Here is a 19,691-nt window from a genome sequence, read left to right on the forward strand (position 1 = left end):
GATGAGATATGTATTGCAGAACATTCCATGAAGAAACAGGGGCAATATTACACTACACAAACTACAAAATACATGCCCAATAAACGACAAATATAAAACACAGGTACATTCAATACACAAAGGAGGTACATTATAACAATTTTATTTCAAAACAAGTGTATTAGAATGATATGAAAACAATATGAGAATTGAGCAAAACTATGGTAATTTTGTACATACAAGGAATTTGTTTGCTATTGTTGATATAATAACAGATCTTGGAAGTTGTTTCAGGATAACTGTTGGTAAAATTATTAAGAACTGTTCCTTTTAACAGAGTGTACCAAATTCTCTATTATGATTGAGAATTGTCATTCTCTTTCTTGGTTGTATTATGTAAGACAGTGCGTAGTGTTGTTCATCTTCTGAGACATCACATGTTTCACAGAGACGTTGATTCAATGGGTTGGTGTTTTTGTATATCTACCAATTTTTAATTTGGTGTTTGTGATTACTTAAACGAAGTTTTGAGAAAAGTGACCTATGACCTTTGTTTTCACAATATGTAAGATAATTCTCAATATTTATAGATGTCTTGACCAAACTGGGTGTTCTTAACATGCTGCTAGATGAATGGGAATCCCTTAATGAATACGTGAATTTTTACATTTGAACTGAAGTTTATTTACAGTGGATTCATTACAATTTTTGTGTTTACTATTTAAACAGTTTGTTTTATTTATCCCAAACAACATTTTGACCAGAAATATTGATATTTGCGACAGAAGCATATTTTAAAATGACATTAAATTTTGTTGTTGTGTCATCTATATAGGAATTGGAATCAATTATTTTTTATTGGTACATACAGTGGGTATATATCAAGTTTTGCCTGACAGGTCCAGTTTTTGTGCCTGGGTTTTCCTTGTGCTGACTATTTAAAGACACTGTTTCTTTTATTGTGCTTTCCAAATGTAACTACATTAATAACAACCAATTTGTACTTAACACCAATTCTCTCCTCCCATAGCTTACACTTCCTTGCTCTGCACATAACATTACATTGCGGGGAACAATTGATGCTCTGCAGCAATCTCTACTGGTAACTGTATGGGAAATTAAACAGAGCAAAGTTTGTACGAACTCTGTGAAGAATCACTGGAACAGCACGAGGGCATTTACATAATGGAAATAAAAAAAATGAAAATAAAAAGTTTACAACAATGTGTCATTAAGTGTAGTATGTATATGTAGTATATTTTGTGCTGCAAAATACTGACAACGTGATTGATATTGACATATAGTTACATATATATTAAGATGACATCTCGAAGTATAAGAACGGAGTGAGTGAGTGAGTGAGTTGGGTTTAAGGCCGCTTTTAACATTATTCCAGTTTTATCGCGGCGTGTCAGCTTGATGTGGGAGGAAAGCCCGAAGTGATGCAGGTCTCAGACGTTTATCACTTCGGTGAATCCCAACGAGCACGGGTATAGGAATGTCATAAACGAGTTTCCAACAGAATACTGACATACCCTGTCATTAAGTGAAGCATACTTCCCTTTGAGTTTTCAAGCTAGAAGGTCCTAGTTATTAACGTTTATCATGAGAGACAACTAACATGGTTCTGGTGGACAGGCTTATACACTCTGCAAAAATAGAAACGCACAGGTCGATGTTTAGTAAATTTATTGTACCTAATTAGGTCGATATATTTATTTTTATATCATAGATACAAATATGAGAGTGTGGAGATCGATAGTCACATGTTGTCGTTGTACAAAGGCATTGAAAACTGTTGATTGTCATGTCACATAAGGCCACAAGGTTGCGCTGAACTCAGTATCTCGCGATCGTGTGACCGCCCCGTGCAGCAATCACGGCTCTGTATCTCCTCGGCAGTGACTGGATAAGTGTACGAATTCTGCGCCATTCTGCTTGTACCGCGTTGGCTAGTTGTGGGAGTGTCTGTGGCGTGTTCTGACGTTGACGTTCACGTCGATCGAGTTCATCCCTGAGGTGTTCGATTGAGTTGAGATCTGGAGATCTCGACGGCCAGGGCAAGTCGTTGATGTTGGCATTATGAAGGTAGTCTACCGTGACACGAGCTGTGTGCGGTGGAGCGTTGTCCTGTTGAAACAGCTCCCTCTGGCGGTCAATGATTGGAAGAAGGTGAGGTTGAAGAATTTTATTCCATGTAGCGATTTGTTGTCAAATTTCCCTGAACCACAACCAATCAGATCTCTTGGTGTAGGATATGGCCTCCCACACCTTGACACGACCGCCACCGAATTTGTCGAATTCACGTACGCAATGTGGGGCAAAACGCTCTTTTCGACGACGATAAACACTTGTCTTCCATCTCGCCGGTGAAGAAGAAATCGTGATTCATCGCTAAACCACACTCGTCTCCAGTTTCTCAAATTCCAAGGCTGTAAGGTATGGCACCAACGCAAGCGTCGCTGTCGATGGATCTGTTGCAAAACAGGGACGATAACTGGTCTTCTGGGTTGGATTCCAGCCTCGCGAAGATGGTTCCTGACCCCTGGTCCGATATCTTACTCAATCCAGGGATGCGCCCTGCAGTCTCCGTAGCTGTGGCATTGCGATGACATGACATAGGTGGAACAGTCGAATGTAGCGATCTATGCAGGGGTGGTAACTCTTGGTCGGCCGGTTCTCGGACTGGCTGCAGTGGAATTGAACTGTGCGTATCGGTCACAGAGGCGGCAAATGGCGCTGTGGTGGACGTTGAAGTGGCGTGTAACAGAAGACTGCGATTCCCCTCTTTGGATATGTCCTATGGCGAGTCTCGGCATTTTCGAACTTGAAAAATGTTGACAATTGAATGACAAATTATTGGCTTATGCTTGCCTTTTTATAGCCACTACCACGAGTTACGAATGCCATAACTTGCGCGTGCATTTTGCTTTACTGTTTTCCTCCATGACATTTTTTAACAAGTGTGAAAACAATGCCGTTTAAGTTTTGACGCACGATTTGTCGAATATCAGTCCACCAACATTTTCCTATAACATATATCCAATTTATATACAGGATTTCTTGTGTAGTCAGGTTCAATGAACTACATACTACCTGTGCGTTTCTTTTCTTTTTAATTGTGTATATCGCTGACACAGCCTTGGAGGTAAACTATAATATTATTGTGGTTATTGTATACACTTTAGAGTTTTCATGAATGTAATTAAAGTTCTTTTAATCATTTGATTCATCTTACTGTAGCACGATAAATGTTCAAATATGTAAAGCCGCATCCTGACTATAAATCGCCCGCAACGTTTCGAACAGTGACTGAGAATGTAAACACAACCGAGTGTCGGGAGAAGTTTTTTGAAAACCGTACGCAAACAAGATCATCATTGACCGTCAAACTTCGTATCAACTTGAATGACAAACCCTGGATACCGCAAATGGCTCCATATCGAGATATAAGTCAATAAAAATTGATCAAGTGTACATGTGACACATTCAATGCATTTGTGAACAAAGTGTATTGTGTTGTATATTTTACGGCAGAACAGCAGCAGAACAACAGTTTCAGTTAATGTAACATTAACGATACATAAATACGAAATTGACGACAATATTATTTCAGTTTAATCCGAAAATTACAGATATTTGTTTAATTTTGGTCATTTGCAATCAACACTTAGATGTATTGGCCTACACACAATATTCAGATTATATTTATAAAACTTATATTACACAGATTTTGCAACTCGTGTTTAGGAAGGGGCCTAATTTGAAGCACCAGAAGTTGCGCCAATATTTCTCAGCTTAACTACAATATATGAATATGTCACGTTTATCAACATTATAATGCACATAAGCAACTGATAAACAAGTAACTAAATATACTAGATGTTTTGACATACATTAGGCGTATCTAAAACTGTACTTACTATAAACGAAAACTCTAACTGAAGAGACTTAGGTCCATCATTATACGCTCAAAAAGTATGTCATTCTGATGCTGCTGGTTTGTGAATGTTTAGCTGTAGAACACAAACAGCTTGCCTTCAGGCAACGCACCCACATCCTTGTACTTGTGAAGATCCTTCTCTTGAACTTTCACTGCTACGATGTGTTTATACCCTGTTTGTGACAACTCACCAGGGCATGTTCTGATAACCGGAAAATTTGATATGTTCCTAGAAAGCAAAACACACGTGACATACAAAATATCGCTCTCAATAATCCTACTTTTCATATTTTCAATTGCGTTTGCTACCAGTTTCCGCTTATCGTGGATTTAGTTCTAGCGGATTATTCTGTGTATCAGCACAATGCTGGTATTCGTACAGGGAGGGTTCACGAACGTGGTAACCTATACAACCTGTGTAAATATTATGAAAAACATTGCTTTGAAAATAACTTTTACGTATTCAAAACATGCTTTCAATTCCATGACTTGTTCTCGGTCGCTGAAACAAACGACTGGCTCGATGAACAACGGCCTTATTTTTTATGTTTAGTTCCTTGTACTTTGTATATAAAGCGCAATTTAGACAGATCGGGTGGTCAGGCTCGCTGACTTGGGTGATGCAAACATGCATCAATCCCATTTGCGTGGATCGATGCTCATGTTGTCAATCACTGGATTGTCTGGTCCAAACTCGATTATTTACAGACCGCCGTCATATAGCTGGAATATTGCTGAGTGCAGCGTTTAATACAAACAAACAAACAAACAAACACTAAATCACACACAACGTTGTTTAATGTATACTTACGTAAGTTTGTCTTCAAGATCCGAATCATGACAGATCAACATGCATTTAAATCGTCTCTATAATGCAGATACTGAGTTAGATTAACTCACTCCCCTACTCACTCATAAACATCACACAGTCACCAGAAACACTTCCAGGTACACATACATATCGTATATCCTAAACATGGGATTCATCAAACCAGAAAAGCCTGTTTTTGAAATGTTTAATTCCTTGTACTTGGTACATATTATTGTGGTTTGTTATAAAATAATAATATTAAAACAAAGATGATTAGTGGTGTTAGCACCAGGTCATTCTCTCACGGTTTAATAAATACTTACGCAAGTTTGTCTTTGAGAGTGAGATCATGACAGATCAACAGGGCGCCGCCATCCTGATTCAGACGCCTTGCAATTTCCACTGCCATGACTGTCTTCCCACTTCCTGGCTTGCCGGTTATGAAACACGGTTTGACTTTGTTCAGAAGGTCTTGCATGAACCCCAGCTGTTTCTGTGTCAGTTGGTAGATTGGAACGTTGTCAATATCGTCTTGTTTTGGCCGAGTGTAGAAGGGAACGCTTGTGGCCGACCTCACAAAATGTAGGCTTTTCTGGAGGTTCTGGAACTTTCTTTGGTACATAGTCATTCTTTCATATGGGTAGAGGTGTCGATTCTCCTGAAGCAACGTGGCAGACAGCTGTTTCCGTTTGATCTTTGTTGACTCGTCCACCACCGTGCAGAGAAAGTTGAAGGATTCGTCTGTAAAATCTCTCATTTTGTGTGTGAGTTCCCGGGCCAGCGACCTGGCATAGTCATTGGCATCAGCCGCAGTACGATTCTTGTCAGCTTGTAATTTGTCAGTACAATATACAACACACAGCAATGGAACTGTTTCTTCACTGAGGAAGATCTTTGTGTTCTGAACGCCAGGAGGCTGACGATCTGCTTCCGTGAGACCAAATTCTGTAGCAAGATTCTGTGAAGTATGTTTCAACTTTTTGGCTTGAGCAGAATCTGTTTAAAAGAAATCGCATACACGTACACCACATCACGTTTACCAATACAATGATGGGATGAGGACTAACACCTGATTGACAATGTGATCCTCACGGGGCGCAGATATCCAAAACCCTTTTCGATATTCATCGGAAATCTCTGACAAAAACAGTCGGCTGTACTATTCCAACTATATTGTTTGAACATTGATCAAACAACTTCTGAGCAAGAGTCGTATGACACTCTTTGACATCTTGGTCGAAAGAGCATGTTCGATTGTACCTCAAAACTTGTGAAATATCACACCAAGGACTGGAGCTGCAGACGTATTGCTCGACATGAAGGGAAAGGTGGCTATTGTAAAGTTGAAGTAATCAACTAGTCATACAGTCTTGTGGAGTGTGTTTTGTCACTGAATATTTATGCATAGATCTAAATAAAAAACAGATGAGGTTGTCTCACTGGTCTCTTCCTTTCTTCTTCAGATGGTTAAATTAGTGGAAAAGAATTGGCTATTTGATGGTTATTGAACGATATCAGGTCGTCGATATACCTAAAGCTCAAATTTAAACGTTTGGCAAAATTACCAAATTACGTTTTGTCTTTGCCAATCCAATCCGAGCAAAAATAAAGAAACAGCAAGAAGGGGAGCATAACTGGGATTGGGAGCACAAAGAGGGATTACTTATGGCACATGTGTGCGTGTGCGTGTTCGTGTGTGTGCGTGTGTGTGTTCGTGTGCGTGTGGCTGCTTGTACGGATTAATGCCGATTTTATAGTGCTAACCCACTGACATACCATGCCGCAGTTTAACATGAATATCCCAGTCAGACAGTATACTGACTCCGAGCCGACCAGTCCTTGTTTTATCCCCTTAATGCCGAGCGCCAGACAGGGTAACAACTAGTACCATATTTTAACGTCTTCTAACGATCGAACCCACAAACGTCCTCTCTCCGGGCAGACGCTTTGCCACTAGGCCACAGAGGCGGTCACATACGTTATAAAGGTTTGTGATTTGACATCACTGTTGCCAACTACAAAAGAAATCCCATCATCCTTTATCAAAATGGCTTTTTTATCCCAGCAAACCTTTAAGATGTGGGTTCGAATTGGTCACAGCAACCCATGCTTGTCGTAAGAGGCGACTAAGGGGATCTCTTTATTCCATTCAGTAACTAAGACTTACGTTTCCCCGATGAAACTGCTAGTATACAAACCTTTATCCTTGGGAAAGTTAAACACAGCTGGCATGAATGGATTGAGTGTTGCCACACGTTGTTCAACCAAGTCCAGAGGGTTTAGGGAAGGACCTGACAAAATGGAACACAACAACTACTACATTATACAAACTGACTCCAAGCCGACCAGTCCTTGTTTTATCACCTTAATGCCGAGCGCCAGACAGGGTAACAACAAGTACTATATTTTACCGTCTTTTAACGATCGAACCCACGAACATGCTCTCTCCGGGCAGACGCTTTACCACTAGACCACAGATGCAGTCACATACAATATAAAGGTTTGTTGACAGTCCGGCTGACATGTCATCTTTTCCCAATTTCGTGGATCGATGTGCATGATGTCAATTCCTGGCTTGTCTGGTCTAGACCGCCTTTATGTAGCTGGATTGCTGTGCGCGGCGATTAAAACAAATAAACAACATGTATATAACATGTCTCGATTGTGTCTCAGATTCCATTGGGCGTAAACGGCAAAAAGAAAATTATGAACAGATCACTGAAAATCAAATCAAACACAAATTAGTTTACATATTAGTCATTTCCACGAAGAGTAAACATGGAATTCATATATTATATATATAGCAGTTGATCTGGAATAACGACGCAAAAACAACAACACTGAGGACGATCAAACTGACAGCATGTGGCAAAAAGGTAGTTTTATCAATCGTTCTTTATATCAACATTCACTAATCGATTAAGGGTCGCCTGTGCCGCAATACGTGTGAAGACATGTATAAGAGGCTCCATCTAAAGAAGTAGTACTTATACTACTAAAGGGACCGGGTGGTAGGAGACTGATTGGGGGCTCACTGCCCATAGTACCAACAAGATATTTTCCGTTTCTAAGACTCGTACATAGAGAATACTACACTCATTACTCGTCTACTCTCTATGGTATCTGACCGAGCGATCGCTCGGTCAGATACCATAGAAAGTCCACTCGTTTCGTAAAAATGGTATCTAACGAGAATGAGTGTGGATTTTATTTATTACCCACGTCAAAATATGTATGTAAGTGTAAATACACTAAATACATTGATAAATACCCAAATATGGGCATTGTTGACTTTTCTATGCATATGCATTAACAACATGTTCCTGCTGTTGTGTGTGCAAACATGACAGCATCAAGGCTCAAGATCTTATTTTATAAATTTATTCAACATATGGTAATTCAAGCGCATTGTTGTTAGTACGCACGACAACTATTAGAAAATCTAAAAAGTCAATTTGCGCCGCGCTTTGAACATCGGACAATCAGTCGGTCACACGCACCGCCGGGGTTCCCGGCAGTGCAATCAAGCTTTTGCGGTTTCCTTGATCTATCAGGTGAATTTATATCCTGTCCGTACCATTATGGAAGAGAGAAATCAGAGTACTCGCCAAAGGCATTCATGTTAACTATACGACCCGATATTGAAGACTTTAAAATCAACAAACTCAAGTATGTTGGCATGTCAGTGACAGCTTCGAACGAAGGGCAAGGTCACCATCGGAATAAGAAAAGACAACCGTGATCTAATCACAGTGTTTGACGCCAGGGAATGTTATTGTTCACATTTGGGATGTTCTGGGCCACGAAATCAGAAGTCCAGCACACTTCCACGAAGTTTTTGAATGATTTGTATCGGAACTGTTCACTTTAAGTGGTCTGGTCGTGCAGTCGTGTATGTTCATTCATGAACAAACACCTCCCGTAACAGTGCACGTACTACGCTTCGAAGGGGACACTGATGGTACAACCGGAGCACCCAACGCATGTCCAGATAGTTAAAACTGACTTCATTTCACCATGCTTATCCTTTTATGTTACATCAAATTGAAAGTCGATAAAGGGGTTGGGTGGGACCTTTGATCTATCGATCGGTAGTAGTACATTGCAAATGAAAAAAATGATTCCAGCTCGATTATATAATGTCTGTACAATGCAAAGCAAAGCAAAGTTGATGCACTGACTGTCTTGTTTGGTTTAATAAAGTGTTTGTAAATGTCGCTCGCTTTCATGAGATTGCTTCGGTTCTGCATTGTAGTTGCAAATAGAATGACGTTCCGCGATTTTTTTATGAATGAAAAAAGTGGTTCCGGTGTGACAAAGGTCACGGTTATCTAAATAAAACGAATAAAACGAGGTCAACCTTGTACGACACAGGTGTGACGTACGGATTTAGTATCTTGCCACCTGTATCTTCACCACGTGGGTAATAAATACAGATATGTTTGATATAATGTTACTAATGGCTTTCTCTGAAAATAAAAAGAATCTTACCCATGAATTCAAGGTAGCCATCGTCTGTCTTGTTTTCGTCATCTATAAGAGACGAAAACGGATTGTCATTTAAAAACATGCGGATTTTATTACTGTAACTCTATTAAATCCACTGCCAGGACTTTATGAAAGGAAAGTGTTTTGTGTGACTTTTGAAGAATCTGAGTGATTATGGTAAACCAACTGCTTTCCACAATGTTCTAAGAAATCAAATAGCTTTCCGTTCAAACGTGCAAAATAGACTAGTTGTCGATCGAGTCCAAATCTTTAAGTGTTTAGATTGTGCTGGAAATGCAATAAACGGTACAGCAGATAACTGTAGTACTTATCTTCTGTACCCGTGAATATCCGGGTAGAGAATAGGTCTTCAGCAACCAATGTTTGCCATAAAAGGTGACTATGTTTGTCATAACAGGCGACTAAGGGGATCGGTTCGCCAGGCTCGCTGACTTGGTTGATGTATGTCATCGATCCCAATTGCGTGGATCGATGCTCAGGATGTCAATTACTGGATACAAACTTATCAGTTCTCCAAAAATGTCGATGTACTTGGTTTTGTTTGTACCTTGAAGCTGTGCGACAGAACGCGACGAAAATTCATCACTGATGTATTCTGATGTCAGTTGAATGAATGAATGAATCCCAATAGTTTTTTAGATACATTAGGGTGCCAGTGGTGACGTTACTGGAATGAATTCAAAACTGACAGATTATTTGTATACATTAACCACCAAACCTGGTAAAACCATTTTTCAGGTACTTATTATTTCTTACTCACCAACTGAGAGCTTTCTGGATTTACTTCCTCTTCCTCTTCCTCGTTTTATATCATTGTCACTGTCATAGCTGCCATAACCGCCATCACTGGAAATTTTGTCACTGTTACTTATCAAGTAATGGCATCTCTTCCTTTTGTCACCTGCACTTCTCATCACTCTCTGATTCACTATTATATTCATCTGTCTTGAATAAGATATCTTTGACCGTGTTTTCAAAAAGAGTGATTCTGCCAATTTGCTCCTGCTTCTGCAAAATCATGAACAAAACCTTACAAACAGTCGAATATCGTCTTTAAAATTCAGCAGTTCCAAGGATTAGATTGTTTGAGGGAAGCAATGAGATGTGTCCGTTTGAAATCATAACATTTGATGAATCACCATACATACACATGAACAGAATGAGCACAGACATGCTTGCTGTCGGATCAGTACGTTTTGTTACATAAGACAAGATAATCGACGAGCAGAGATAACCAGACTGGCATTTCCACTCGTTAGGTAGAAAAATGTCTGACATCTTTTATTTGGCCATAATATCTTTACAGCATTGCTCTATAGAACAGTCAAATCCAATGTGTTTCTCTGGACATCCTACAAAGGCGACTGTATTTAAGGCTATTAAGTTGATATATTTTCTCTCATGCACTTTCATGCAAAGGATGTAGTGATTTTCAGAATTCAAATGTTGATAGACATAATTGGAAACATATACATGTATGTTGATGCCCGAACTATGCTGGCTAACTCGTCTCAATAATTTCATTTGTGTCCCTCCAACATAAATCAATCTACAAAGTGTACACCAACATAGATGACATTTCCGCATTTCTAAGTGGGCAAAGGTGTTGTTGCCATGGTTTAATAAAACCCAGTAATGTTTTACATCTTGACTTGAACGGGGATTTCGAAACATTAGTGCTGTTTCTACACTAATTAGTGAGTGCGTGAGTGAGTTTTGGCTTAACGCCGCTTTTAGCAATATTCCAGCAATATCACGACGGGGGACACCAGAAATGGGCTTCACACATTGTACCCATGTCGGGAATCGAACCCGGGTCTTCGTCGTGAAGAGCGAACGCTTTAACCACTTGGCTACCCGACCGCCCCCACTAATTAGTAGTCATAACATATTGGAAAAGAATGTCCTGACACAAATTGTCATGTTCGCTACTGCATACTATAGGTTGTACCCCCAATTACTCGACTCCCATTGATTAGATCATACACAGCTACTGCATTAAAGGAAACTCTTTTAAAAACATGTTAAATAGTATTACAAAGTACAGATTGCTGTGACGTCATAGTGGAGAGATGATGGCAATTGTGTTTTGTTTTCAGTGCATATCATCTACATAACAAGGAATTGATTTTCCGTGTTTCTCGGCGTTTTGAAGACTCCAAATCGGATATTGTGTCATCTTCCCGAGGCAATGGCGTTAAACCTATAAAAGTCTGGTTTCCACCCTTACCAAACAAGGCTGGAATTTCCAGGCTCGGTCGTAGTGCCACCAGTGGCTATTACGAGTTATGTCCCTTCTATGTCCCTCCTATGACCAATCAGATTCCATCTCTCATATCGCTTGCATTTGCTTCAAACAAAGTGGCGGCGCCCAGTCAAGACGATCTGATCGACAATCAAGATCTATATTGTAATAAAACCCCGCGAAATGCATCAAATCATTTCAGCACCTTGATTAAAAAGCATGAAAAGATTTGGAAAATATCTGTCGACGCCCTGTTGGCTGTACACAAACCCTGCAGTCGACCGAAATATGCACGTTGAAATCCACGTTGTTTACATACCGGATGTCCAGTTTGTTACGCGATTTTGATTGGACTATGCTTGGACTTGTTAGTCTAGCCAAAGTGTAACACCGGAACTCCAGCCTTGTTCGGCAAGTGTGAAAAATGTGGAAAATGTGGAAAATGCTATTGTGTGAGCGTGTGGTGTACTAGTTTATCAACCAAATTACCAAGTGTAATTTTTTTAATTTCCAGGCGAAAAGGTCGATTTAGTGAGGACGAGAGTACGGGTAAAGCGATGTCAGCGAGGAGGAAAAGGGAAACTGGAATTGCGGTTTTGTGTTTATCTAGCTTTTTAAGGCATCTATGAGAGTTATCCACACAAACTAAACGAACTTGGTTAAGAAAATAAATTTAGCCATCATTATTACATATAATCCATGACTGACTACTCTCGCACAACAATTAGAAGGGAAATTGCTCATAAATCAGATCACATGGTTATGTATATATTTGGCACAATTATGGTTTACATAAAATCACATATTCAGTTCATGGTCTTGCGCAGTACGTGAAACCCTTGCCTGATCCTGCAGGACAGGTCTCCCTTATTTTATTCACAAGACATGCAGGACAAACTTTTCTACATGTTAGTCTGCCCTCCTCCCCTGAATCCCGAATACCATCTACATTTTCCCTTCTGAGTGCTTTCTTGCTCACCCCTGAAACCAGAATACTACTCAACACAACTCTCAAAAGCATCAAGAAGAGGTTGCTATTTCAAGTAAAAATATGGAAAAAAAGTAAATCTACAAACTTTTGCGTACACCATTAAAAATTCTTATAAATGTTGAATCTGCATAGCAAATACGAATTTATATGAGTCCCGCGTACCACATCGGTGAGTACTGAATACCCTCTAAACAGACCCCTGAATCCCGCGTACCACATCTGTGAGTACTCAATACCCTCTAAACAGACCCCTGAATCCCGCCTACCACATCGCTGAGTACTGAATACCCTCTAAACAGACCCCTGAATCCCGCGTACCACATCTGTGAGTACCGAATACCCTCTAAACTCACCCCTGAATCCCGCGTACCACATCTGTGAGTACCGAATACCCTCTAAACAGACCCCTGAATCCCGCCTACCACATCTGTGAGTACCGAATACCCTCTAAACACACCCCTGAATCCCGCGTACCACATCGGTGAGTACTGAATACCCTCTAAACAGACCCGGGGGCACGGGTGGCCCAGTCGTCTAAGGCGCCGCGATTCGCTTTGCAGAGTTACGTCCCTTGGGCACGCCAGAAACCTATGATTGTGGGTTCGAATCCCGGTTCGCCCTGATTATGTTTCTAGGTTTGTCAGCACCATACCCGTGCTCGTGGGTTTCACCGAAGTGGTAAACGTCTGAGACCTGCATCACTTCGGGCTTTCCTCCCACATTAAGCTGACACGCCGTGATATAACTGGAATACTATTAAAAGCGGCGTTAAACCCAACTCACTCACTCACTCACTAAACAGACCCCTGAATCCCGCGAACCAAAAGGGGGTTGGCAACCTCAGCTTTAGGACGTCTTTAAAATAATGAACCAGACAAGATGTTGAGAATCGTCTGTATGCCGAGTATCAGTAAGTCCTGAAACTGAGTCCTCGTTTCAAAAAAGAATAAAAAACACGTTTATGATCATCACCACGAACATTATATACAATTTTGAAGTCAATTTGAAAAAAGAATTTTTGTGTCAGTTTTATTGGGTATATGTTTATTCTCGATTATTAACAATCAGAGGCTGATCCATCGGTGGGGAGCTCGAGGGAAGTTTTTACTGGCTGTGGATTTTAAAAGCAGGGAGGGTTGGGGTAAGGGTTAATTAACCCCTTGAATCCCGCCTCTGGATCTACCATCGAAGAATTTTCAGTCATTTTCTGTCTAAATCTGGGATAAGTGATAGTTACAACAGTCCGTTTGACTCCAAATCAGAACGATGAATTGCAAAATAACTCGAAATCCAGAAAAGTGTATGAAACATCAATACGGTACTTGACCATGAAAACCCTGTACCCAACAAAATCTGAATTTTGTTTATTTTAAGACCCATGACGGATATAGTTCTTAAAGAAACTATCTTGTAATTTTGTATCGAAATGTGTACATGACACATAGGGGGGACAAACCGTTGTTCATAGTTCCCGACGATACAGTATTACCGCCCTAAATAACCATAAGCATAGGTAGTTTCACCATCCTTATCAATCCATCTCTTTGTATCTAAGGGGGATAATGATGTCTTGTTCATCCTTAATCCATATATCCTATGATTGTAACTTCTTAAAGAGTTCATTTCATGTTTGAATGTTCTACCGTTGAATAATCTTTCTTTATACTGTTCGTGTTTGATATGCTTTTTTACCACATACTTCTTAACACCCTTAGCTTTTCTTATCTCTCCATTATCGGACTTCTTTATATAACACCTCTTAGGTCTTAATCCTACATACTCCGCTATAGGGGTCCCAGCACATTCATCCTTCATCTTACCTCACACCTTTTTATTTACTACGCTGTGCAGTGGATTATCTTTAGGGTAATCGCTCGTGTCGTACATATCTATTTTTTCTACCATATCTTTATACACATCCTCGGTTTGTATTTCCATCAACAAAGAATCTGTGTCGGTATATAACACCTCGCATCTATCGCCGTATTGCTTCTAAAGTTCGTTGTAATAAAAGTCATACATTAAGTGTTTTGACAAGTCGATCATTTTCCACCGGCTACCAAAGCCGCGAGTCTTTCTCTATGTTTATCTAAAGATCTATCTACATTTTGATCTACATGTTGATCAGGTTCTTTGAGCATTTGTTCGATGAGTTCGTCGCATTCCATAATGTAATACCTAAGGAGATATTTAAGACTAACATAATTTAATATGGCATATCCAATACAGCCCGTAATAATAAACTGTTGCGAAAGAATGAGGATTTCAAACCACATTATGTCATAATAACCGCTAATGTTTAATTTATCGTATTTTTGCTATATTTGCTATAATTTTGCTATAATTTTGCCACATTTTGCTTTAATTTTGCCACATTTTGCTATAATTTTGCCATATTTTTGCTACATTTTGCCATGTTTTGCTAAGCAATTGCATAAGCAGCTGGTTGATCGGTTTTTAATATGAGTTTACAGTGCTTCGTTGCCGCTAACAGTTTTCTGACTTTATCTTGTTTGAGCTTGGTATAAATAACATCATTTTCGCGTAAACATTCCTCGAATGAATCTCGGTCTTTGCAATGAAACAGGGCTACCCATTTGGTCTGCTGTCTGAGATCTTTCAGGACAGAGTTGTATTTTTGAGTAAGTACCCAAACACTATGCCATCCGGAGAATGCTAAATACGAAAGCATATCTTTCTTTTTGGTGAGTTCTTTACTCGCGCTGCAGTCATCTATTACTATGTATTTTTAGTGAAATACTCGTAAACAGTCTTTTAAACAATCGCCCGGATCGACTCTGTGTACCCCGTCGTCATTCATTACCCAATCTCTCGATAGGTATGTTTTATTAACGTTTATAGTCAGGCACAGAATAATAATACGAAAACGTCCCGATAATGACTTTCTAAAATATCTAGAATAAAAGCTGTTTTTCCATAACCCGTTTGCAATTGCCCGCATATGATAGCGCAGTGCGGTTCTTTAGGTAAAAGATTATCAATAGATTGCTTGCACGAATCTTCCATTCTGTATATTAAGTTGAGCATCCATAATCACGTACAAATATATGTTTAATTTACCAGCTGATTCCTGGGGCTTCGTTATCTGTATAGTGACACCCTCACTGGCATTTTCTATTCTCCTACCACTGCCGTGTAGTTGGTCATCGTCCGTGGTTCGCATGTCTAGCCATAGCGCGTATTTCGTGGTGAGGTTTTCACACATCGATACATCCCCGAGAGACTTCTGGGCTTCGTTTTATAGAAGGGAGTTTTTTAATCTCATCCCACTGTTGATACGCTAGCATTCCTTGACTCTATAGTTGATTAGGAACGCCCTCGATAGTCAATTCTACTTTTGTAATCTTGGGATTGTAGAACTTCTCGGTATTTCTTTTAAATGCATGTTCTGAACGGGCTCCCTGTTAACGTCGGTAGAAGTCAAATTAATCGTAAATGCTAGTCGGACAGTTCCCGGAACTAACACATTGAGTGCGCTGAGATTAGGAAAGCGAACCAGAAGCGCTTGATTCTGATCGATGGTACTTGGGTTATTAGTTATAGTTACAGACTGACGAATTGCTTTGACCCCTAATGGATCTCGAAGTCTACGTTGTGGGTTTAACTTGCATCCGTATTGCGAAGACATTGTTATATTGAAATTATGTAACCTTATGTTTAATATAAAAATGGATCATTTTAATCTAGATGATTTTGATAACCCTAGTACAATCGAAGAGGGCACTGATGAAACCAGCTTTGGTGGCATGAATCTTAACGATGAACTTTTACAATCAACCGTTAATTATTATTACGATACCTTTAAAGAAACCCCAATTGGTCGTGACTATTCAAAGTTTGAATTAGATAGTAAAGGAATATTGCGACTGCGTGGCGCTCCGGATATTGATCTTATGAATTCTCGTACTCGTAAGCCCCTAGCCTTGTCTACGATAGCCAGTAAACACGGCTTCAACATTGTTCGTAAAGAATTAGGTTTTGTAGACTACTCACGACGAGAAAAACTTTCTGCGAAGACTACTAAGGTTCTTCGGACTGTGCGTGATGAACTCGGTACCATAGATAATTTGGAAGAAAGCTCGAAGGTGGCCTCGGACGGACTCTTGGATACCTACTACGATAATTCCACGTTACAGGTACCATCCTCAGAGTTCAGCATTAGGGAATTACGAGGCCTTGACAAGTCAATGTGAACAATGCGGGGAGAACTCATCAATATTATAGCCAAGCTATCCGAAATCGACAAGCATATAGCTTATGAGAAGACAAAACTTGAACAGGCGGGTGATGAATTCAGTAGACGTCGCGTTGCAGAACGATTACGTAACTTAGAAGACGAAAGATCGGCCCGCCTCGAGGCTGCTTCGAGTATTAGAAAGGCACTTCGTTCACAAATCAGTCGAATTCAAGAAACTTTCGATCAAGTCCTCAACGATGACACTACACTGGCCGATAAAATCAAAACATTGTTCAGAGAACAGGGGATAACCATTGCCAGTATTTTAACCGCATTGGGATTTATTATATCGACTTTGACTCTCACGCTAACCGGTGGTGGTACAGGAGGTGGTACACCACCTAGGTTGGATGGTATAAAAGAGTGGATAAAAAAGCATTTAAAAGCATTAGGTTCAGCACTGGGAAAGCTCGCTGGGAAAGCCGCGGCTGCACTTCCCGGTATAATAGGGAGTATAGTTTCCTGGCTATTGAATTTATTAGCTAAGACCACCACTTGGCTTAGTCAAAACTTGAGGGCACTGATCGTAGCAATTGCAGGGCTGTTGTATGTATCCGCTAAAGACTATTTATCCAAATCATGAGTAAACAGCCGTGACTCCACCCCTTACAAGCGCTGTTCTTTCATCGATATGTTGTTGATTTTTAGCTGCAATATGCGGTGGCACTTGTGGTTGTGCGTTAGTAGATGGTTGAGCGTTAGTAGTTATCTGTGGCTTGACTATTCCCGTTTCACCTGTGTTTGTTTGCGTTATTAATTCGACATTAATATCTGAATTTATACCTGTTTTTTGTTGATCGGTAGCAATAACAATTTTATTATTATTGCCTATCATTTGACCGATCTTAAGTTCCATATTACTCGGAGACATGTAAAGTCCCGGCGCATAAACGTAGTCTACTTTGGATTGAGCGTACTGTAATACATCTTGATAACTCTTTATAGAAGATGGTATGTCAACTGGTGAATTAATAGCATCCTCCACGTTTGCAACAAACTGTTTTTGTGAATCTAGTGCCGTCCCAGAACCAATAATGGACGTTCGTGTTTGCGATTGTGCACCGAGAATTGCCCATACATAAGTTCTTATTGATTCATTAACTCTAACAACCCCTGGGTTAGTAAAATTATTTTCTGTTTTATCATTAAGAAACTCATTCCAAGCGTTTGCGGTATCGTTCAGTTGTACAAACTTTGTAACAATATAAGCCAAACCACCCTTAAAACTCATAATTGAACCTCTCCAATCGTTACTCGAAAGTTCCCAGCCATGATTAAGATTATGCAATCTTACAAAAAAATTGTTTTTCTGTAACAACTTAAATGGATCGAATGGTTGATGAGTTTTTTTAACTAAATCATCGCTTTCTTCTTTAAAAAATTTTTGTCCGCTGTACGGAACACCTAGACCATGGTTAATTCCTTTAACACGCCAATCTTTACTCATAGCAATACTAAATTCCTGAACCTATTGTACGGATTGTTTGATGCATTCCATGCTCGATCCTGCGGTAATGGGGCACTAATTTCTTTAAGTATACGTCTAATCTGATAGTACAAGTGAAATGATAAAACAGACTTATTTAGTTCAAATCCTGGGGCATAAAGAGATACACCACATCCTGTTGTGGCACACCATATGGCAAAGTTTAACTGATTCTGCCAAAATTGCATCGGATTGTGAAACCAACCGTGCACCATTTTATCGCTAGTTGCCGTTAACCTGTATTTTTCAAAGATATCAGGGAATTCAACAACAAAAATTAGCACCAAAGGCACTTACTAAAATCGACTGATTAGTAATGTAAGTTGATTTCATATTTAAGTTATGATATAGTATCATTGTATATTTAATATGTATGTTACACTCCCAGGAATAACAAATGATCAGTCTATTGAACTGCTTCATACTATCGATAACTCGGATGGACAACTTGAAGTCGCCCTATGTGATATAACATATTACCCGCGGTGGACCAATATAAATGCTGCAAGAGATAATAATGAGATATTTATATTAGGTGAAAACAATGTTATTATCAAACAAAAATTTATACCTGATGGGTATTACAGCGTATGCTCACTCAATGATGAAATTTTTAAGCCTAATTGAATTAGTCTCACACAAAATGAGTCGAATGGGATACTGAATTTGAACGCTGGAGAAAAGGGTGTAAAGCTTTCCTGGAACTTAGCAGGTAAAAAAGGATTTGCACTCGGAGAACTAACAGTAATCAAGACATCAACATAGGGAGTTAAATTACCCGATTTAGTTCCCTATAAAGAGTTGTGCATCCATCTTGATCAGATCAGTACAATGGATAATATTCAACTCGAAAGTCCTTCAACTCTACTCAGATCTATTCCAGTGAAAGATGAAAAATACAATAGCAGTAGAACGGAATCTTTCTCAACATTACAATATAAAAAATTAAAGCGTGGTATTATTTCAGACCTCAAAATTTCTGTATTGGATGTAAAACACCAACCTGTACATATAGGATACTTGAGTGTAACACTCCATATCATAGATAATGGTTGATTCATCAGGCCCTGGAACGCTCAGACAATTGCAATGTAATACAATTGCGCTTTCCGATCTCGGAGACACAGAAGGATTCGGTAAACCTGGTACGATGGTAAGTTATACACTTTACACTTACAAGATAATGTATACAAGTGGAAAGAAGTTACATTCACAGGTAATCTAGAAGATTTAAGCGATGTCGACGTTAGTAGACTCCATAAAAACACTTCGTACAATATTATTCTCAACGGTGATAATAAATTGACTGTGGTTGAAGCAAACATCGAGTGGCTATAGAATATCATCGTTACCCCACCAGATGTGATGATGGGTAAGGCACATAATTTAACTAAGATAATAAATAGTGGTATCGTACTCTGGGCTTATATCCCATCAAAACGAAAAAGTGTGGTAGTCTCTCCCCTGCC

General features: G+C 39.5%; 1 protein-coding gene across 1 annotated transcript in view; it reads right to left on the reverse strand.

The window, feature by feature from the left end:
• Positions 1-2,901: 2,901 nt before the first annotated feature.
• LOC124132883 overlaps positions 2,902-19,691 on the reverse strand; it is a 56,283-nt gene continuing 39,493 nt past the window's right edge. The window contains exons 2-6 of the mRNA XM_048398424.1: positions 10,003-10,250; positions 9,225-9,266; positions 6,932-7,024; positions 5,057-5,729; positions 2,902-4,151 (exon numbers count right to left, since the gene is read on the reverse strand). Coding sequence (XP_048254381.1) covers positions 3,992-4,151; positions 5,057-5,729; positions 6,932-7,024; positions 9,225-9,266; positions 10,003-10,183 — 1,149 coding nt within the window. The 5' untranslated portion in view covers positions 10,184-10,250 and the 3' untranslated portion in view covers positions 2,902-3,991. The remainder of the gene's footprint in view (positions 4,152-5,056; positions 5,730-6,931; positions 7,025-9,224; positions 9,267-10,002; positions 10,251-19,691) is intronic.

Source organism: Haliotis rufescens, unplaced genomic scaffold (genome assembly GCF_023055435.1).
Source record: "Haliotis rufescens isolate VD_foot unplaced genomic scaffold, xgHalRufe1.0.p SCAF_18, whole genome shotgun sequence".
Lineage (NCBI taxonomy): Eukaryota > Metazoa > Mollusca > Gastropoda > Lepetellida > Haliotidae > Haliotis > Haliotis rufescens.